At 36.3% G+C, this 23,108-nt stretch overlaps 1 protein-coding gene across 3 annotated transcripts in view; it reads left to right on the top strand.

Moving 5' to 3' along the window:
• Nucleotides 1–23,108, top strand: part of TMLHE (trimethyllysine hydroxylase, epsilon) — an 82,937-nt gene that overhangs the window by 46,944 nt on the left and 12,885 nt on the right. Inside the window, exon 7 of one of the 3 annotated variants that reach the window (XM_032330242.1) lies at nt 8,241–8,266. The exons of the other annotated variants lie outside the window; for them this stretch is intronic. Within the exon in view, the coding sequence (XP_032186133.1) occupies nt 8,241–8,259 (19 nt within the window). The 3' untranslated portion in view covers nt 8,260–8,266. Of the gene's footprint in view, nt 1–8,240; nt 8,267–23,108 lie in introns of those variants that run through there. 3 annotated transcript variants of the gene reach the window in all.

Raw genomic sequence — 23,108 nt, 5'->3', positions numbered from 1 at the left:
TTCTCATCTGTAGCTACCTATTTTTTTTAAACAGTATGTTTTTATGAGCAGAAATTTTTAATTTTAATGCAGTTTTTTTCTTTAATGATTATTGTTTCTATAACCTGTAAAAGGAATCTTTAACTGCCCCCATGACATGATGACATTCTGCGTTTTCCAAAGGTGTTATAGTTCTGTTTTTTACATCTAAATCTGTGATCTATATCAAGTTATTTTTTTCTGTTATGAGGTATGTGTAGAAGTTCATATTTTTATATATATGAATATCCAGATATTCCCCCATTGAATTGCCTTTGCAACTCTGTCAAAAATAAAATGACCAGGGGCACCTGGGTGGCTCATCAGTTGAGCATCTGACTCTTGATTTCAGCTTAGGTCATGAGCTCAGAGTCACAGGATCAAGCCCCACATCAGGCTCTGCACTCATTAGGGAGTCTGCTTGTGGATTCTTTCTCCCTCCCCTTCCCCCTCTACCCTTCCCCCTGCTTTGGCTAGCTCACTCTCTCGTTCTCTCTCTCTCAAATAAATACATAAATAAACTTTTTTAAAAAATCAAATGATCATATAAACATGGGTTTGTCTCTGGGAGCTCTATTTGATTCCATTATCTATTTGTGGTTCCTTATCGCAGTTCCATACTCTCTTGGCTACTGCAGGTTTACAGTAATTTTTGAAGTCAGAAAATATGTTTGTCAGCTTTGTTCTTTTTCAAGATTATTGTAGATATTATAGATTAGGGGTCTACAAATTTTTTTGTAAAGGGCTAGATAGTAAATATTTTAGGCTTGTGAGTCACATGGTCTTTTTTAAGGATTTTATTTATTTATTTGACACACAGAGAGAGAGCACAAGTAGGCAGAGCAACAGGCAGAGGGAGAAGCAGAAGCTCTGCAGGGAGCCCAATGCAGGACTCCATCACCGTGGGATCATGACCTGAACCAAAGGCAGATGCTTAACTGACTGAGCCACCCAGGCACCCTAGTCATATGGTCTTTATCATATCTACTCCGTACTGTTGTGGAAGCACAACAGCAGCCCTAAACAATATCTAAATGAATGAGTGGGCCTGCATTCCAATAAATATTATTTACAAAAATGGGCAGTGGACTGGATTTGGTCCACAGACCATAGTGTGCCAGTTCTGGTTCTAGATTCTTTATATTTTTATATAGATTTTAAAATCAACTTGTCAGTTTTTAGAAAAAAAGCCTTCAGGGTTATGATTGGTATTGCTTTGAATCTGGAGATCATTTTGGTGATAACTAACAAAGAGTTTTGAGTCTTCCAACCCATGAACCTAATCTATCTTTCTGTTTATTTAAGTCTTTAATTTCTCTTAGCAGTGTTTTGTAGTATTGAAGATACAGATCTTATATATCTTTTGTTACTTTTATTCCTAAGTATTTTTATATTTTGATGGTATTATAAAATAAAATCTTAATACTATTTTCAAATTATTTGCTGCCATTTTATTAAAAAAATCAATTCCTTTTTAAATTTAGCATTGTATCCTATAACCTTGCTAAAGTAATTCATTAGTTCCAGGTTTTGTTTTTTGGATTTCTTAGGATTTTCTATATAGAAAATCATCTTGTAAGGATAGTTTTCTTTTTTTCTTTTCCAATCTGTATATTTACTCATTTGTTTTTCTTACCTTACTACACTAGCTAATGCCTCCAATATGATCTTAAATAAGAGTGGTAAAAGCAGACATCCTTAGGATGAAAGTGTTCAGTATTTTGCCAGGTAGCATATTAGCTATAAGAGTGTTGGTGGGCACTTAGGTGGCTCAGTTGGTTAAGCAGCCAACTCTTGATTTTGGCTCAGATCATGTCTCCGGGTCCTGAGATCTAGCCCCATGTCAGGCTCCACATTGAGCATGGTGTCTGCTTGAGATTCTCTCCCTCTTTCTCTCTCTTTGTCCCCCCCCCCCCGCTTATGTGCCCCCTCTCTCTAAAGTAAATAAAATGAATCTTTTTTAAAGAGTGTTGGTGGTGTCTTTTGGTGAATTTTAGTGTCTTAAGGTGAATTTCCCTTCTAGGTTCCCTGAGAATTTTTTTTTTTGAATCACAAATGGGTATTGAATTTTGATAATGTCAATTATCAGTAAAAACAATTACATCATTTATCTTCTTTATTCTGTTAATACATTAACTACATTAATTTCAAATGTTAAGCCAACCTTGTACTCTGAGAATAAACTGTACTTGATCATGATTTATTACTATACACATACAGTGTATGTGTGTATGTATGTGTTTGTATGTGTATGTGTGTGTTAATAGTGTGGGTCCAATCAAAAGATAAATATCACACAGTAGTTTCTTTTTGTTGTTCATTTTTAAAATTTTAACTGCAGAATAACATATGGTGTTATATTAGTTTTAGGTTTATAATATAGAGCTTCAGCAATTCTATAAATTACTCAGTGCTCATCATCAGGGAAATACAACTCAAAACTATGAGGACATATCGCCTCATACCAGACAGAATGGCTAAAATTAACAACACAGGAGACAAGCCTTGGTGAGGATGTGGAGAAAAGGGAACCCACACTGTTGGTGGGAATGCAAACTGGTGCAACCACTCTGGAAAACAGTATGGAGGCTCCTCAAAAAATAAAAATAGATCTATTTTATGATGCAGCAATTACACTAGTAGGTATTTACCCAAAGAATACAAAAATACTCCCGTTTGGGGGCAGTTGTAAATGGGACTGATTCCTTGATTTCTCTTTCTGCTGCTTCATTATTGGTAGGTAGAAATGCAACAGACTTCTGTATGTTGATTTTAAGGGATACATGCACACCAATGTTTATAGCAACATTATTTACAACAGCCAGATTATGGAGAGCCCAAATGTCCATCCATCAACTAACCCTAACTGATGAATAGATAAAGAAAGTGTAGTATGTGTATGCAATAGAATATTACTCAGCCATTAAAAAAAATGAAATCTTGCCATTTGTAATGATGTAGATGGTACTAGAGAGTATTATTCTAAGTGAAACAAATAAGACATGAAAGATAAATAGCATATGATTTCACCTCTATGTGATTTAAAGAAACAAAACAAATGATCATGGGGGAAAAAGAGAGAGGAAGACCAAGAAACAGACTCTTAATTATAGAGAACAAACTGATGATTACCAGAGGGGTGGTGGGTGGAGGGATGGGTGAAATAGGTAATTAGGATTAAGGAGTGCACTTGTTATGATGAGAATTGGGTGTTGTATGGAAGTGTTGAATCACTTTATTGTATACCTGAAGCTGATATTATACTGTATAACTAACTGTAATTTAAATAAAAACTTCTAAAGGGGGGAATGTTCCTACCACTGATGCCATAGAAATTACTACCTGTGATCTGTGCTAGAATTTATGTGGTCTCAGGTCTCACATTTGGGTCTTTAATCCATTTTGCATTTATTTTTGTGTATAGTGTAAGAAAGTTCTCCAGTTTCATTCTTCTGCATGTGGCTGTCTAGTTTTCTTAACACCATTTGTTGAAGAGACTGTCTTTTTTAAACTGGATGTTCTGTCCCATTTTGTCAAAGATTAGTTGACCATAGAGTTGAGGGTCCATTTCTGGGCTCTCTATTCTGTTCCACTGGTCTATGTGTCTGTTTTTGGGCCAGTACCATACTGTCTTGATGATTACAACTTTGTGATACAGCTTGAAGTCCGGAATTGTGATGCCTCCCACTTTGCTTTTCTTTTTAACATTCCTTTGGCTATTCAGGGTCTTTTCTGGTTCCATACAAATTTTAGGATTATTTGTTCCAGCTCTGTGAAAAAAGCTGATGATATTTTGATAGGGATTTCATTGAATGTATAGATTGCTCTAGGTAGCAAAAACATTTTAACATTTGTTCTTCCAATCCATGAACATGGAATGTCTTTCCATTTCTTTGTATCTTCCTCAATTTCTTTCATGAGTGTTCTATAGTTTACTGAGTACAGATCCTTTCCCCCTTTCGTTAGCTTTATTCTTAGGTGTCTTACCGTTTGGGGGCAGTTGTAAATGGGACTGATTCCTTGATTTCTCTTTCTGCTGCTTCATTATTGGTGTGTAGAAATGCAACAGACTTCTGTATGTTGATTTTATACCCTGCCACTTTGCTGAATTCCTATATCAATTCTAGCAATTTTGGGTTGGAGTATTTTGGGTTTTCCACATAGAGTATCATGTTATCTGCAAAGAGTGAGAGTTTGACTTCCTCTTTGCTGATTCGGATGCCTTTTATTTCTTTTTGTTGTCTGGTTGCTGAGGTTAAGAATTCTAGTACTGTGTTGAATAGCAGTGATGATAGTGGACATCGCTGCTGTCTTCCTGACCTTAGGGGAAAAGCTCTCAGTGTTTCCCCCATTGAGAATGATATTCACTGTGGCCTTTTCATAGATTGCTTTTATGATACTGAGGTATGTTCCCTTTATCCCTGCACTGTAAAGAGTTTTGGTCCAAAAAGGATGCTGTACTTTGTTAAATGCTTGTTTTTGCAACTATTGAGATAATCATATGGTTCTTATTCTTTCTTTTATTAAGTTAGTGTATCACATTGATTGATTTGCAAATATTGGACCACCCTTGCTACCCAGGAATAAATCCCACTTGGTCACGGTGAATAATCCTTTTAGTGTACAGCTGGATCCTGTTAGCCAGTATCTTGGTGAGCATTTTTGTATACATGTTGATCAGGGATATTAGTCTGTAATTCTCCTTTTTGGTGGGGCCTTTGTCTGTTTGGGGGATCAAGGTAATGCTGGCCTAATAGAAAGTCTTAGGAAGTTTTCCTTACATTTCTATTTTTGAAACAGCTTCAGAAGAATAGGTATTAATTCTTCTTTAAATGTTTGGTAAAATTCCCCTGGGAAGCCATCTGACCCTGACTCTTGTTTGGTGGGAGATTTTTATTATTACTTCAGTTTCTTTACTGTTATGGGTCTGCTTATGGTTTTCTATTTCTTCCTGTTTCAGTTTGGTAGTTTATACATCTCTAGGAATATATCCATTTCTTCCACATTGCCTAATTTATTGGCATATAGCTGCTCATAATATGTTCCTAAAATTATTTGTATTTTTTCAGTGTTGTTTGGGACATCTCCCCTTTCATTCATGATTTATTAATTTAGGTCCTTTCTCTTTTCTTTTTGATAAGTCTGGCGAGGGGTTTATCAATTCTTTCAAAGAACCAGCTCCTAATTTTACTGTTCTTTTGGTTTCTATATCATTATTATCTGCTCTGATCTTTATTATTTCTCTTCTCCTGCTGGATTTAGGATTTATTTGCTGCTCTTTCTCCAACTCTTTTAGATGTAAGGTTAGTTTGTGTATTTGAGACCTTTTTTGTTTCTTGAGAAAAACTTGTATTGCTATGTACTCCCTCTTAGGATCACTTTTGCTGCATCCCAAAGGTTTTGAACAGTTGTGTTTTCATTTTCATTTGTTTTCATGAATTTCTTTAAATTCTTTAATTTCCTGGTTGACCCATTCATTCTTTAGTAAGATGCTCTTTAGTCTCCCTGTATTTGAGTTCCTTCCAAATGTCCTCTTGTGATTGAGTTCTAGCTTCAGAGCAGAAAATATGCAGGGATTGATCCCAGTCTTTTGGTACCAGTTGAGACCTGATTTGTGACCCAGTATGTGATCTATTCTGGAGAATGTTCTACATGCACTCGAGAAGAATGTGTATTCTGTTGCTTTAGGATGGAATGTTCTGAATGTATCTGTGAAGTCCATCTGGTCCAGTGTGTCATTCAAAGCCCTTGTTTCTTTGTTGATCTTCTGCTTAGATGATCTGTCCATTGCAGTGAATGGGCTGTTAAAGTCCCCTACTATTACTGTATTATTATCAATGAGTTTCTTTAATTTTGTTATTAATTGGTTTATGTAATTGGCTGCTCCCATGTTAGGGGCAGAAATAGTTCCAATTTTTAGATCTTCTTGTTGGATAGACTCTTTAATTATGATATTGTATCCTTCCTCATCTTTTACTAGTCTTTGGTTTAAGATATAATTTCTCTCTTCATATCTATTAGCATGATAAATGGCTTTCCACCCCCTTACTTTCAATCTGGAGGTATCTTTGGATCTAAAATGAGTCTTGAAGACAGCATATCAATGGGTCTTGGGCTTTTTTTAAATAAAATCTGATACCCTAGGTCTTTTGATTGGGGCATTTAGCCCATTTACTTTCAGAATAACTATGGAAAGATATGAATTTAGTGCCATTGTATTACCTGTAAAGTCACTGTTTCTATATATTGTCTCTGTTCCTTTCTGTTATATGTTACTTTGGGACTCCCTCTTTGCTTATAGGATCCGTTATATTATTTCTTGCAGGGCTGGTTTAGTGATTACAAATTCTTTTAGTTTTGGTTTGTCCCGGAAGCCTATTTTGAAGCTTTTTATTTTTCCTTCTATTTATCTTTCCTTCTATCGCTTTCCTTCTATTCTAGCTGGATAAAGTATTCTTCGTTGAATATTTTTCTCATTTATCACACTGAGTATATCATGCCAATCCTTTCTGGCCTGCCAGGTCTCTGTGGATAGGTCTGCTGCCAGTCTAATGTTTCTACCCTTATAGGTTAAGGATCTCTTGTTTTGAGCTACTTTTAAGATTTTCTCGTTGTCTCTGAGATTTGCAAGTTTCACTATTACATGTCAGCTTGTTGACCTGGTTTTATTGATTTTGAAGGGGGTTCTCTGTGCCTCCTGGACTTGAATCCTCTATCTTCTGCCTCTCTCTCTCTCTCTTTCCCTCTCCTTTTGGGATCCCAATTTTTCTAATATTGTTTTGCTTTATGGTATCACTTATATCTCAGATTCTCCCCTCATGATCCAGTAGCTGTTTGTCTCTCTTTTTCTCAGCTTCTTTATTCTCCATCATTTGGTCTTCTATATCACAAATTCTCTCTTCTGCCTCATTTATCCTAGCAGTTAGAGCCTCCATTTTTTATTGCATCTCGTAATAGCCTTTTTGAAATTTTGATTTGACCAGATTTCCATTCTTTTATTTCTCCAGGGAGGGACTCTTTAGTGTCTTTTATGCTTTTATCAAACCCAGCTAGTGTCTTTATAATGATTATTCTGAACTCTAGTTCTGACATCTTACTTATGTCCAGACTGATTAGGTCCCTGGCAGTCAGTACTGCCTCTTGTTCTCTTTTTTGAGGTGAATTTTTCCATCTTGTCATTCTGTCCAGAGAAGAATAGAGGAATGAGAGAAGAAAATACTAAAATGGTAACAATGACCCCAGAGAAACATACACACACACACACAAAAAGAAAAGCCTCCAAATGGAAAAAAAAATAATTAAAAAAAAAAGAGAGAATGTAATCAGAGAGGTGAATAGAACAGAGCAATACACTGGATTCTGTGTGTATCCTGGTCTGTTTGTTAGAAAACTAGATCCCAAAATTGTAAAGAAAGAAAAACTGATGTATATACAAAAAATAAAATTAAATACAATGAAAAGATAGATTGTAACTAAAAATGAAAATTAAAAGACAAAAAAGAAAAAAAAAAAGAAGGAATATGTACAGATGAACAGAACACAGCAATAAACTATATCCTGGGTGTATTTTGATCTATTTGTTAGAAGAAACTACATCCCAAGATTGTAAAGAAAGAAAAACTTACATATATACAAAAATAACATTGAATATCCTTTCAATAATTGAAAGGATAGAAAGTAGCTGTAAAGATGAAAATTTAAAAAGACTTTAACAAAAAATAATAAGAAGAAAATAGAGAGACAATATGATTAGACAAGTGATGAGAACAGAGCCATACACTAGATTCTGGGTGTATTTTTGGTCTGTTTGTTAGAAGAAACTAATCTTAAAATTTTAAAGAAAGAAAATATTTTTTAATATTTAAGTACAATGAAAGGATAGGATGTAATTATAGAAATGAAAATTTAAAAATATTTTTTTTTAAAAGATGATAAAATAAGAAATTGAAAAAGGAAAGAGAAAAAAATTAAAATTGAAAGACTAAAGAATCATGGGGGGAAAAACGTGAATTCTGTATACTGTTTTCCCCTAGTGCTAGAGTTTTGTAGTTCTCTATGATCGGTGAACTGGTCTTAGCTGGATGTTCTTGCTGATCTGGGCAAGGGGCCTGTTGGGTCGATTTTTAGGTGTCTTTGCCCTGGGCAGGATTGCACCACCCTTGCCAGGGGCCAGGCTAAGTAAGCGGCTCAGGATTGCTATCTGTGGCTTTTGTTCCCTGAAGGCTTTCCACACTGCTTTAGAGGATGAAAATGAAAATGGCGATCTCCCAATCTCCAGCCCCTGAGCCAAAAGCTCTGGCCCCACTCCTCAGTGCACCCTCAGGGAAAAGCAGGTAATCACTCCTCTCTCACTGGTCTCTGCACTCCTTGCTCACCCAGCCTGTGATAGAGTCTTTCTATCTCAGGCATATGACCCCCTTTCAAGTCTACAAACTGAAAACTCCTCTGGGCAGGCACCCGAGGCACTCCTCCTGGGTGAGGAAGGGGGTGTCTTGCCATGGTTCTACCACTTACTGTGCCTCTATGCAGGGGACAGTCACCTGACTGCTGTGGTTCCCAGTTTATGGCAACCCTGAGCTGAGAGCTCACTCTTGGGGTCACTCTGCAGCCAGCTTCCCTGCTCTGATGCCTGGAAGCCACTGCATTCAGGCACCCTAGTCTTCCTGTGACCCTGGGGATCCTGAAACCACACTGTCCCACCTAGGATTCCACCCCACTTAACCACCTGTTTACATTTCAGGCAGGGTTGTCCCTCACTGGGGCAGACTTCTAAAAGTTATGATTTTGCACTCCACTGCTGTATCACTTTCTGGTAGCTGGGCGATGGAGGCTCCCTCTCCCTGCAGTTTATCTTCCTGTATATCACCTTGGATTCATTTCTCCACACCACCTACCTTGCAGAATGTGATCACTTCTCTATTTGTAGAGTTGCAGCTGTTCTTTTCTTACCTCTCCGGTTGAGATTGCAGGTGTTCAGAGTGATTTTACAGCTGTCTAGCTGAATTCCTGGGACCAAATGAAACTAGGGTCTCCTATTCCTCTTCCATCTTGGACTATCTCTGGGATTGTTTTCTTCATTTCACTTTCTGCTGCTTCATTAATAGTGTATGGGAATGCAGCAGATATTTATACATTGATTTTGTATCCTGCAACTTTACTGAATTCCTCTTTCATTTCTAGTAGTCTTTTAGTGTAGTCTTTAGGGATTTGGGGGGGGGGCGTTGTTTGGTTTTATTTTTCTTGAATTTTTTTAACATCTTATTGTATTTTTTCAGTGTTCTAAGATTCATTGTTTATGCACCACACCCAGTGCTCCTTGCAATACGTGCCCTCCACAATACCCACCACCAGGCTCACCCATCCCCCCAGCCCCCATCCTCTCCATAACCCCATTTTGTTAGAGTGCTATGTTATATAAAAGTGGTAAAAGTGGACATCCTTGTCCTATTCCTGAGCTTAGGAGAAAAGCTCTCAGTTTTTCACCATTGTGTATGATGTTAGCTGTGGGTTTTTCAAATGTGACCTTTATTATTTTTAAGTGTGTTCCTTCTAGACCTATTTTGTTGAGAGTTTTTATCATGGATGGATATTGTACTTTGTCAGACACTCTTTCTGCATCTATTGAAATGATCGTATGGTTCTTATCCTTTCTCTTACTGATGTGATGTGTCACACTGATTGATTTGCAAATATTGAACCACCACTGCATCCTGGGAATAAATCCCACTTGTGTGTAGTGAGTGATTTTTTAAATGTACTGTTGGATTTGGTTTGCTAGTGTTTAGTTGAGGATTTTTGCATCTATGTTCATCGGAGATATTGGCCAGTAGGTCCCCTTATTTGTGGTGTCTTTATCTGGCTTTGGTATCAGGATGATATTCACCTCATAGAATGAATTTGCAAGTTTGCCTTACATTTCTATTTTTTTGAAAATTTTGAGAAGAGAGGGTATTAACTCTTTTTTAAATGTTTGGTAGAAGTCCCCTAGAAAACCACCTGCCCCGGAGTTTTGTTTGTTAGTTTTTGATTACTGACTCAATTTTTTTTTTTTTTTTTTTTTTTGCTGCTTATCAGTCTACTCAAGTTTTCTATGTCTTTCTGTTTCAGTTTTGGTAGTCTATATGTTTCTAGGAATTTAGTCATTTCTTCAACGTTATATAACTTGTATGGCATACATACAAGAGAATAGCATTCTCTTTTTTTTTAAAAGATTTTATTTATTTATTTGACAGAGATCACAAGTAGGCAGAGAGGCAGGCAGAGAGAGGGTGGGGGAAGCAGGCTCCCCGCTGAGCGGAGAGCCCAATGTGGGGCTCAATCCCAGGATCCTGAGATCATGACCTGAGCTGAAGGCAGAGGCTTTAACCCACTGAGCCACCCAGGCACCCTGAGAATAACATTCTCTTATAATTGTATTTCTCCTCTTTGTGATTTTATTTATTTGGATCCTCTCCCTTTTTTGATGAGTCTAGCAAGAGGTTTATCAATTTTGTTGATCTTTTCAAAGAAGAGCCCTGGGTTCATTGATTTATTCTATTTTTTTAAGTTTCCATATAATTTATTTCTGCTCTAATTTTTATTGTTTCCTTCCTTCTGCTGGTTTTGAGTTTTGTTTGTTCCTGTATTTCTAGCTCCTTTTAGTGTAAAGTTAATTGTTTACACCCTTTGGGCTTTCAAGGTTTTAAAATTCCACGCTTTAAGTCCCGCTGGTTATATGAACTCATGAAATTGAGCCCTTCTCATTTCCAAAGCCAAATGTTATGGAGATTCATTTTCCCTGTGTGGGCTTTCCAGTGTGAAGTCTGTTTTTTGCCCTTCTGCCAGCCAGTGGCTCCCTTCCCACCACAGATGACTGTGGCCTGTTTTGCTCCCTACTGTACCCTCTTCAGTGTGGCCTCCTCTCTATCTTTAATTATGGATGGGACACCTGGGTAATTCTGTCATTGAGTGTCTGCCTTCGGCTCAGGTCAGAATCCCCTTGTCCTGGGCTCAAGCCCCACATCGGGCTCCCTGCTCAGCGGGAAGCCGCTCCCCCTCTCCCATCCCCCTTGTTTACGTTCCCTCTCTAGCTGTGTCTCCCTGTCAAATAATTAAATAAAATCTTTAATTATGGAGTTTGTTATGCCAGTCTTCAGATCAGTTTTCTGGGTTATTTACTGGAACTGGACTAGAGTTGCTGAGCAAACAATAGGCCACCCTTCAGAGCACAAGCAGGGGAGCAGATAATCAGCAAGGTGTTGTGAATATCTGAAAGAACTCTGGGTACCAGCGAAAGGAGGAAGAACTAGGAGCACATACAAGATGACAGTGAGGGATGGGAGCTTTTGCAGGGTTAGGGTTAGGGTTAGGGTTAGTTATTTAGTGTGTGTCTCTATGGAAACATGTGGCTGGCTACCTGCAGGTCATTTGGGAGCCCCATGTTGTGAGGGTTGTGGAAGGGTTATCACCAGGCTGAGGCTGCAAGGCCACAGAGGTACAAAATCCTGGGCCCCAAGGGGCTGACACTACCTGATACCTTCACATCTATGCAGTAGACTCCTGGCCAGGCCCGGAGAGACTAGCAAGAGAACCTCTTTCTCCTGTCCCTCTAGCGACCTCTACTGAGAAAGTTTAAGTATTGTGCTCACTCTAAAAAAGAAACTTAAAAGGATCCTTATACATATACTATATATGGAAAGATGCTTTTGGAACTAAGAAGCAGTAAATAGGTAGCTAACACATACACGGCTGGTTTTGGCTTAGTAATATCAGGTTGAAAAGTATTTCATCCAGGTTCAAGAGGGACATTGTACTGCAATTTTTTTTTTTTGGTAACTTATTGAATATTTTGGTATTATACTGTCTTCGTAAAACTCTGGTTTAGCAATGAATCTGTATAATATTAGTGTTATTTCCATCTTAAATGTTTGCTAGAATTTACTAGGAAACCTATCTGGGGATAGAGTTTATTTTATGGGATGGTTTTGAATATTCAGTTTGTTGTAGATATAGAGCTAAATAAGATTCTATTTCCTCTTTAGTGTTTCTTGCAAGAAATTTTTACATTTTACCTAAGTTGTCATATTTGTAGTCATAAAGTCATTCCTAACATTCTTCAATTCTTCTATTCTTCTAAAGTCTGTAGTCTCTAGTGATATCAGATGCTTGGCATTGGTAATAATTGCTCTCTTTTTTTCTTGTTCAGTCCGGGAGTTTAACAATTTTATTGGTCCTTTCAATAAGCCATCTTAATGGTTTGTTAATTTTCTCCATTGTTTTCAGCCTTATTGATTTATGTTCTTACCTTCATTTTTCACTTATTTTTATGTACTTTTGGTTTAATTCTCGTTTTTCTCGTTCCCTAAGGTAAAACCTAAGGTCATTGATTTTATACATTTATTCCTTTTAAATTGTTTTTCCCTTTTAATTGTTTTATCCAAGTATAGTTGGCCCAGTGTCCCATTAGTTTCAGGTATATAACATAGTGATGGAGAAGACTTTGGGTTATGCCGTGCTCAGCACAGGCATAGGGGCCATCTGTCACCATACCGTGGTATTACAGTACCACAGACTTTGTTCCCCTATGCTGTGCCTTCCATCCATGGGACTTAAATTCATCCCATAACTGGGAGCCGGTATGTCCCACTCTCTTTCACCCATTTTGCCCACCCCCAAACCCCTGCCCCTCTGGCAACCAGCAGTTTTACATTTAGTCTTTTATAATCATTTAAAGCTATAGTTTAGCCTCTCTTTTTTGCTATATCACACAAATATTGATATTTTGTTTGCATAATCATGAAGTACAACATATTTTCTAACTTCCCATGTGTTTTCTTTTTTTAACCATGTGTTAACTAGAATTATGTCCTTTAATTTTCAAGTATCTGGGGGTTTTGTAGGTATCTTATTATTAATTCTAATTCAATTCTATCATCTCCAGCAAATATTCTATAGACTTGAACTTTCAGAATTTTATTGTGACTTAGTTTTTGACCCAGCAGATGGTTTTTCTTGGTGAACATACCACATGCACTTGAAGAGCATGTGCGTATGTTCTGCATTTCTTGGTGTACTATTTTATAACTATCAAGGTATTTGATAGTATTATTTGATATTCTGTGTCCTTTCTAATTTTTTGTCTAATTGTTCTGTCAAGTGCTAAGAGAACAACATTAAAATACACAAATAATGCTGGAATTTTTTTCTGTTTCTCCCTTTAATTCCATCAGTTCTTTTTTTTTTTTTAATTTCTTTTCAGTGTAACAGTATTCATTGTTTTTTCACCACACCCAGTGCTCCATGCAATCCGTGCCCTCTCTAATACCCACCAACCAACCAACCTCCCACCCCCTGCCCCTTCAAAACCCTCAGATTGTTTTTCAGAGTCCATAGTCTCTCATGGTTCCCCTTCCAATTTCCCTCAACTCCCTTCTCCTCTCCATCTCCCCTTGTCCTCCATGCTATTTGTTATGCTCTGCAAATAAGTGAAACTATATGATAATTGACTCTCTCTGCTTGACTTATTTCACTCAGCATAATCTCTTCCAGTCCCATCCATGTTGATACAAAAGTTGGGTATTCATCCTTTCTGATGGAGGCATAATACTCCATAGTGTATATGGACCACATCTTCCTTATCCATTCGTCCGTTGAAGTGCATCTTGGTTCTTTCCACCATTTGGCGACCGTGGCCATTGCTGTTATAAACATTGGGGTACAGATGGCCCTTCTTTTCACTACATCTGTGTCTTTGGGGTAAATACCCAGTAGTGCAATTGCAGGGTCAATCTATAAAGAATTCCTCAAACTCAATACACACAAAACAGACAATCATATTAAAAAAATGGGCAGAAGATATGAACAGACATTTCTCCAATGAAGACATACAAATGGCTAATTCCATCAGTTCTTGCTTCATATAATTTGAATACCTGTTATCAAACACATACTTATTTATTATTTTTATACCTGATGAAATGACATTTTGTCATCATGAAATGTCCCTTTTTAACTTTGTTTTGCGGTCTCTTTTATCTTAAATTAATGTATCCACTTTAACCTTCTTAGGCTTACTTTTTGCATTCTATTTAATGTTCCATTCTTTTTTTCTAACTTATCTGTAGTTTTATATTTAAAGCATGACTTTGTAAATATCATATACTTTAGTCTTACTTTTTTATCCTGACAATCTCTTTGAATTGAGATATTTAGTGCATTAGCATTTTTAAAGCTTTAAAACATTTTTAAAGTTTTTATTTCTATACCATAAAATAATGTTTTAAGTGGACAATTCAATAATTATTAGTATACCTACAAAGTCATGGAACCACCATTACAATCCAGTTTTTGGCCATTTCTATCACCTTAGAAATTTCCTCATTCCCTTTAAGCAGTCACTCCCCATTCCTAAGCCCCACCACATACAAAGCCTTTGATAGTTACTAATTTAAATTCTAAATTTTAATTTAATTTTAGACTTTTTATATAAATAGAATCATACAATATATGGCCTTTCATGCCAGCTTTCTTTTACTTAGCATCCATGTTGTAATATGTATCAGTTTAGTTGCTGAGTAGAATTTCATTATAAATATATCACATTTTGTTTATACATTCTACAATAACTAATATTTAGGTTATTTCTGGTTTGAGATATACCTAATAATGCTGCCATGAAGATTTGTGTACATCTTTATATAGATATGTTTTCATCTCTTTGGTAGATTTCTAGGAATGTAATTGCTAATTCATATATTAAATCTATGTTTATACCTTTGAGGAACTGCCAGACTTTTCTACAATGGATACACCAGTTTACATTCCTGCTAGAAATGTATGAGGACTTCAGTTTCTATACATACTAGCCAACACTTGTCATTATCTGTCTTTTTTATTAGAGCCATCCTAGTGCATATGAGGTAGTATCTTGTTGTGGTTTTGATTTGCAGTTCCCTGATGACTAATGATGTTGAGCATCTTTTTATATGTTCTTGACCACTTATCAAATCTTTTGCCTATTTTTAAATGATATCATTTGTCTTGTTGGTTTTGAGTTTTTTAAATATTCTGAATACAAGTTCCTAATTAGATGTATTATTTGCAAGTATTTTTCTCCCTTTCTATGGTTTGTCTTTTTACTTTCTTGAGTGTGTCCTTTGATATGCTTAAAGTTTTAAATTTTGATGAAACCCAAATTATCTGTATTTTTTTGTTGCTTATGCTTTTTATTTTGTATCTAAGAAGGTTTTGCCTAATCCAAGATCATGAAGATTTACTCCTATGATCTATAATAAGAGTTTTGTAGTTTTAGCTCTTACATTTATTTCTCTAAATGTTTAGTTAATTTTTGTTTGTTTATGGTGTAAGGTAAGACCCAGCCTCATTTTTTGGTATATGGATGTTCATTTGTCCTGGCAGTATTGTTGAAGAGATTATTCTTTCCTTTGTTGAACAGTCTTGTGCTCTTATTAAACAACAGTACGTAGATATATGGACTTATTTCTGATTGTCAATACTGTAATATTGACATAATGTCTCTCCTTACTCCTGGTCCACTAACATTTACTATAAATATATTTTTATTTGTAATGTTTTGTTTTCTCTTTGCCTCATCCATTTATTTTCTGTTCCTCCTTTCATATCTTCTTTTTTTTAAGATTTTATTTATTTATTTGACAGAGATCACAAGTAGGCAGAGAGGCAGGCAGAGAGAGAGAGGAAGGGAAGCGGGCCCCCTGCTGAGCAGAGAGCCCAATGTGGGGCTCAATCCCGGGACCCCAGGATCATGACCTGAGCTGAAGACAGAGGCTTTAACCCACTGAGCCACCCAAGCACCCCCCTTTCCTATCTTCTTATGGATTGCTTTAATATATTTTTGTTTATGCACCACATACTTTTTTTCTGGCAGCTTTCAAGATTTTCTCTTTATGTTTGGTTTGCAACAATTTGGCTGTAATATTCCTAGGTATGGTTCTTTTTGTATTCATCCTAATAGGAATATTCTCTGAGCTTCTTGAATCTGTAAGTTTATGTCTTTCACCAAATTTTGATCTTTATAATTTCAAAAAATTTTTCTGCCCCATTTTTTTCTCTTCTCTTTCCAGAACTCCAGTTATATACATGTCAGACCTTTTAATATTGTCCCACAGGTCCCTGATGTTCTGTTCAGTTTCTTTTCAAGTGTTTTTCAATCTTTAGATAGATCAGATGAAATTACTATTTCCAAATTAACATATCTTTAGCTGTTAACACTAATCTGTTATTGTTAAGCCCATCTAGTAAATGTTTTAATTCAGATATTGTATTTTTCATTTCTAAAATTTACAATTCATTTTTTATACTTTTTATTTCATGGTTAAAAGTTTCTATCCCTTCATTACAAGCATATTTTTCTTTACCTAATTGATTCAGTGAAAATACCTGCTTTAAAATACTTCTCTGATAATTCTAACATATGAGACATCTCAGGATTGATCTTTGTTGTCTTTTCCCTTCAAAAGAGGTCACATTTTTCTGGTTCTTGTTACACTGAAAAATTTTGAATTGTAATTTGGAGAATGTGAATATTATGTTGAGACTCTAGATTCTGTTCTATTTCTCCAAAGAATGTTGGCTTTTGTATTAAAAAAAAATACTGGGTATTTACCTCAAAGATACAGATGTAGTGAAAAGAAGGGCCATCTGTACCCCAATGTTCATAGAATCAATGGCCACAGTCGCCAAACTGTGGAAAGAACCAAGATGCCCTTCAATGGACGAATGGATAAAGAAGATGTGGTCCATATACACTATGGAGTATTATGCCTCCATCAGAAAGGATGAATACCCAACTTTTGTATCATCATGGATGGAACTGGAAGAGATTATGCAGAGTGAAATAAGTCAAGCAGAGAGAGTCAATTATCATACGGTTTCACTTACTTGTGGAGCATAAGGAATATCATGGAGGACAAGGGTAGATGGAGAGAAGTGAGTTGGGGGGAAATCGGAGGAAGAGACGAATCATGAGAGACTGTGGACTCTGAGGAACAATCTGAGGGTTTGGAGGGGCAGGGGGTGGGAGATTAGGTGAGCCTGGTGGTGGGATTAAGGAGGGCACATATTACATGGAGCACTGGGTGTTACAGGTAAACAATAAATCTTGGAACACTGCATCAAAAACTGATCTACTGTATGGTGACTAACTAAACAAAATTTTTAAAATTAGGTAATTAATTTAATTGTACTCAAAATTCAAACTCTGTTTTTAATAGCTCAAATTCTGGAATTTAGGGGGTCATCCATTCAGGTATTTGAGCAGAGTTTATTTAAACATAGAGTTTGGTGCTCTCCTTCTCTGATTCCTTTACAGGATTTTCTCTTCACTTTTTGGTGGCTGTGGTTGCACCAAACCTATCCTCTGGTTTTTCAGGCCAGAAAAACTGAGCATTCTTTTGGGGTTTCAGCTGCCCAATATAGTGCAGGTTGTGGCATGCCCTCAGGCTAGGTGTCATGAAAATAGGAAACTTACCCAGTACAGTTCCTTCCTTCTAAGTGTCAACTCAACTCCAGAGTCTACTTCTACAGTACCTTCAGGTAGATATTTTTTGTAATTAATCCAGAGTTTTTAATTGTCACCTGTGAAAGGAAGGGGCTGATCCAATAGGAGTTTACTAGTTTACTTAGCCATTACCAGAAGCAGAACACAGTGCTCAGTATTATTTAACAAAATAAAAATATAGCATGCTTTGTATATAAGTAAGCTTTTTCTATAAATGGGATATTGTAACAGATGCAATGACTATTCAAATTTTAAAATTTATTAAACTTTAGAACAAAGGATAATTATATGATTTCACTTATTTGTGGAGCATAACAAATAGCATGGAGGACATGGGGAGTTAGAGACGAGAAGGGAGTTGGGGGAAATTGGAAGGAGAGGTGAACCATGAGAGACTATGGACTCTGAAAAACAATCTGAGGGTTTTGAAGGGGTAGGGGGTGGGAGATTGGGTTGCCAGGTGGTGGGTATTATAGAGGGCACGGATTGCATGGAGCACTGGGTGTAGTGCAAAAATAATGAATACTGTTATGCTGAAAATAATAAAAAATAAATTTAAAAAAAAAAGCTTAGTCTAACCCTTTCCTCCAAGTCTGAATATAGCTCACTAAGACTTTTATGGTTTCTAGGACTTGTTTTTATAGTTTGAGAGAGCTAAATAGTGTTTATTTTAGCTAACACTATAGACCTTCTGTGTGTCAGGCGCAGTGTTAATGCTGTGTTATATAATCCTGATAACTACATAAGATTGTTGTTGTTATTCTCAGTTTTCAGATGAGGAAACTGAGGATCAAAGAGAACAAATAACTTCTTTAAGTCACACATTTGAACTGGGATTGTAACAGTGATCTATCTGACTACAGTGCCCATCATCTTTCACTTATACCACAGTACTGAAATCCATCAAATGCATTTTCCATTCAATCACTGAGCTCTCTTTATTTGCAAGATATTTGTCAAGTCATAATAGGAATAGCTTCATTAACCCTTCCTAGCTTATTTTATCAAAAAAGTATCAGCTTTATTTGCTCTCCTGTACTTCCAGTACTTTCTTGCATCATATCAAAGAAGAAAAAAAATTTAAATTGCACAATAATATAATAATGTCATCTTGTGCAAAAATCCAGAAATCATTTTATTCTAATCAGAAAAGCATCACAAATCCATTTTACTAATCTGTAATAAACTTTTTCTGCTGCTTTCTGCTATTGTAATGCCTTAGAAAACAACATCATCTAATAAAGTGGATACCATATCTCATGTGACCATGGACAAATCACAGTCCCTTATTGTTTTATGTTTATTATCTATAAAGTAAGATAATAATTGATAGCTGTGTAATACTTACCTCATAGGATAATCAGATTTCAAAACCACTCTGCTGCTTATAAACTGTGTGGCAGGTTTAATTTCTGTTTCACTTGCCTTACATGTAAAAGGAGGCTAAATGACTTTCCCTTCTAGATTGATGAAAGGAATAAGGATTAAGTAAAATAGCTTTGTGTAAGTGCGAGTAACATACCATTGAGGTTTTCTAGAAGTGACAATGTCAAGATCCTGGTAAATATCCTTCCTAACCCCATTTCCCTATCATGTCTCCTTGAAGCCTGGGATAATGGACTGTTATATGCATGCTTTGATTTGATTCTTAAAATAGCTCTGTGAGATAAGGTAAACAGATATTATGCACATTTTACATATGAGAAAACTAAGAACATTGGCAGTAATTGTGTCATGTACTATCTAACAGTAATGAATACTATCTGATGTCCAAAAAGGATACCATTAAATATTTATTTCTCTTTAAAAGAATACCTTTGGCAGTATCTATTAAAGCAGAGCATACACATACCTTATGACCCAGAAATTCCATCCTTAAGTTTATATTATAAATGACTATATATGTTCACCAAAAGACAAGTAATAGTATGTCCCTAGCAGCACTATTTATTTTTTCCAGTTTGATTGACATATAATTGACCTAAAACATTGTATTAGATTAAGTTGTACTACATAATGCTTTTGTATATGTATATATTGTGAAATGATTACCACAGTAAGTTTAGTTAATATCCATCACCACATAGTTATAATTTTTTATTTTTTATCATATCATGACAACTTTTACAATCTACTCTATTATCAACTTTCATCTATGCAATGTAGTATTGTTAACTATATTCACAATGCTGTACATTATATCCCCAGAACTTACTTATTTTATAACTGGAAGTTTGTGCCTCTTGACCATCACCTATTTCTTACATGCCCCCATCCCCACCTCTGGGAACCACCAATCTGTTCTGTTTTAATGAGTTCAGGTTTGGGGTTTTTTTAGTTAGTTAGTTAGTTTGTTTGTTTGTTTAGATCCCACATATAAGTGGAATCATACAGTACTGTCTTTCTCCATCTGACTTATTTCACTTACCATAGTGCCCTCAAGGTCCATCCATGTTGCCACAAATTGCAAGCTTTTCTTTCTTTTTATGGCTGAATAGTGTTCCATTTTCTTTATCCATTCATCCATTGATGGATAAATAGGTTTTTATGTCTTGGCTCGTCATAAATAATGTGGCAGTGAATACATGTATCTCTGAGATAGTGATTTCATTTCCTTCAGACATATGGTCAGAAGTGGAATTTCTGGATCATATGGTAGTTTTAGTTTTTAAGAATTTTATTTTGAGGGGCACCAGGGTGGCTCAGTGGGTTAAGCCTCTGCCTTCGGCTCAGGTCATGATCTCAGGGTCCTGGGATTGAGCCCCACATCAGGCTCCCTGCTCAGTAGGGAACCTGCTTCCCCCTCTCTCTCTGCCTGCCTTTCTGCCTACTTGTGATCTCTCTCTCTCTCTCTCTCTCTCTCTCTCTCTGTCAAATAAATAAATAAATAAAATCTTAAAAAATAAAGAATTTTATTTTGAGGGAAGGAGAGAAAGAGAAAGAGAGAACATGCATGCACTTACAAGTGACAGGGACAAGAAGCAGGGCGAGAGAGAAAGAGAATCTCAAGCAGGCTCCATGATCAACATAGAGCTTCACACTGGGCTCAGTCTTACGACTCTGAGTCATGGCCTGAGTCAAAATCAAGAGTCGGTGGCTTAACTGACTGAGCCACCCAGGCACCCTGGTAGTTTTATTTTTTTAATTTTTTTGAGGAACTTTCATACTGCTTTTCATAATAGCTGGGCAAATTTACATTCCCACCAATAGTGAACAAGGATTCCCTTTTCTTCATATCTTCATAACACTTGTTATCTCTCATCTTTTTTTTTAAGATTTTTATTTATTTGACAGACAGAGATCACAAGTAGGCAGAGAGGCAGGCAGAGAGAGGGAGAGGGAAGCAGGCTCCCCGCAGAGCAGAGAGCCCAATGCGGGGCTCGATCCCAGGACCCTGGGATCATGACCTGAGCCGAAGGCAGAGGCTTTAACCCACTGAGCCACCCAGGTGCCCCTGTTATCTCTCATCTTGTTGATGACAGCTATTCTAGCAGGTGTGAGGTGATATCTCATTGTGGTTTTAATTTGCATTTCCCTGATGGTTAGTGATGCTAAGTACCTATTCATGTTGGCTATTTATATGTCTTCTTTGTAAAAATGTTTATTCAGTTCCTCTGCCCATTTTTTGTCAGACTCTTTGTGTTTTTTGCTATTGAGTTGTACAAGTTCTGTATATATTTCATATATTACCTCCCTATTAGTTATATGACCTTTTTTATTTAGATTCAATTAGCTAACATATAGTACATCACTGGTTTCAGATATAGAGTTCAGTAATTCATCAGTTGCATATAACACCCAGTGCTCATCACATCCCGTGCCCTCCTTAATGCCCATCACCAAATTACCCCATCTCCCCCACGTCCCCTCCAACAACACTGTTTGTTTCCTGGAATTAAGAGTCTCTCATGGTTTTTCTCCCTCTCTGATTTCTTTACATTATGTTTTTTTCTTCCCCTCCCCTATGATCCTCTGCACTGTTTCTTATAGTACAGATACGAGTGTAACCATATGATGATTGTCCTTCTCTAACTGACTCATTTCACTCAGCATAATATGCTCCAGTTCCAACCACGTTGATGGCCCCTCCACCAGAAGACAGACTGGAAGGAAAGGTGAATGATAAGCTTATTTCCCATAGGGCTGTAAAACTCCAGCACCAGGAGAAAATAATATAGGGAGCTCCAGGTGTTCCCTCACGACTTGCTTACACTTCAAGATAAATTTTTTATTTCTTTTTTAGTTTCTTATTCTTTCTTTTTTTTTAACCTGCTCCCATTTCAAGTAGATTAGTATTTCCCAACCTATGTTTTGAAGTTTCTTAACTTTTATTCTTTTTCACATGTATCTTTTATAGATTTATGTCCCATACTAACCCATTTTCCACTCAATTCAGTTTTATCTTGATATATACATAAGTTCTGATTTCTTTGCAGTTTTAGGATTTGTGTCTTCTAACACAGAGACCAAAAATCAAGCAGGAACAGACAGATCATCCTGCTGTGTCCACCCTGAGAGATTATACTTTCTCCTTCCACCCCTTTCCCTTTTTTCTCTCTTCTCTTTTTTCTTTCTTTTTTATTGTTTTGGATCATCTTGGCTTTGATGGCATATATGTGGTAGATTTTGACCACTTTAGATTTTTTTCTCCCATTCTTTAAGTTGCCTTTTCATTTTATTGGTTTTGTTATGCAGAAGCTTTTTAGTTTGATATAGTCCTGCTTGTTTTTTCTTTTGTTGTCTTCCCTTTACTCGTCAAATTCAAAAAAGATCATTGTGAGGGTGTGTACCCGCTATGTTTTCTTCTAGAAGTTTTATAGTGTCAGACTTACATTCAAGTTTTTAATCAGTTACATACAAAGAAAACCCCATATGTTAATAAAAAATGAAAAAAATAAATTTTTAAAAAGACGTAAGGTGACAGAGTAGATAAAAACACAAGATCTATCTATATGCTGCCTACAGGAGACTCGTTTTACACCTAAGGACATGTACAGATTGAAAGTGAGGGCATGGAGAAATATTTATCGTGCAGGTGGATGTCAAAAGAATGCCAGAGTAACAAAACTTATATTGGACAAAATAGATTTTAAAACAAAGACTATGACAAGACACGAAGAAGGTCCCTATATAATAATAAAAGGGACAATGCAACATGAAGACATAATAATAGTAACTATACATGCACCCATTATGGGAGCACCTATATATATAAAATACTTAATAACAAATATAAGGGAACTAATCAATAGTAATACAATAATAGGAAGGACACTTAACACCCCATGTATATTAATGGACAGATCATGCAATCTGAAAATCAACAAAAAAACAATGGCTTTGAATGAGCCACCGTAACAGATTAACATAAATATATCCAGAACATTCCATCCTAAAAGGGCAGAATACACATTCTTTTCAAGTACACTTGGAACATTCTTCAGAATAGATCATGCATAAGGCCACAAAGCTAGTTTCCACAAATTCATAAATATCAAAGTCACATCATGCATCTTTTCTGGCCACAATGCTATGAAACTAGAAATCAACTGCAAGAAAGATTCTGGAAAGT

This window comes from Mustela erminea, chromosome X (genome assembly GCF_009829155.1).
Source record: "Mustela erminea isolate mMusErm1 chromosome X, mMusErm1.Pri, whole genome shotgun sequence".
In the NCBI taxonomy this organism is placed as follows: domain Eukaryota; kingdom Metazoa; phylum Chordata; class Mammalia; order Carnivora; family Mustelidae; genus Mustela; species Mustela erminea.
The sequence above is the reverse complement of the archived record's forward strand: the minus strand, read 5'-3'. Positions and strand labels throughout refer to the sequence as shown.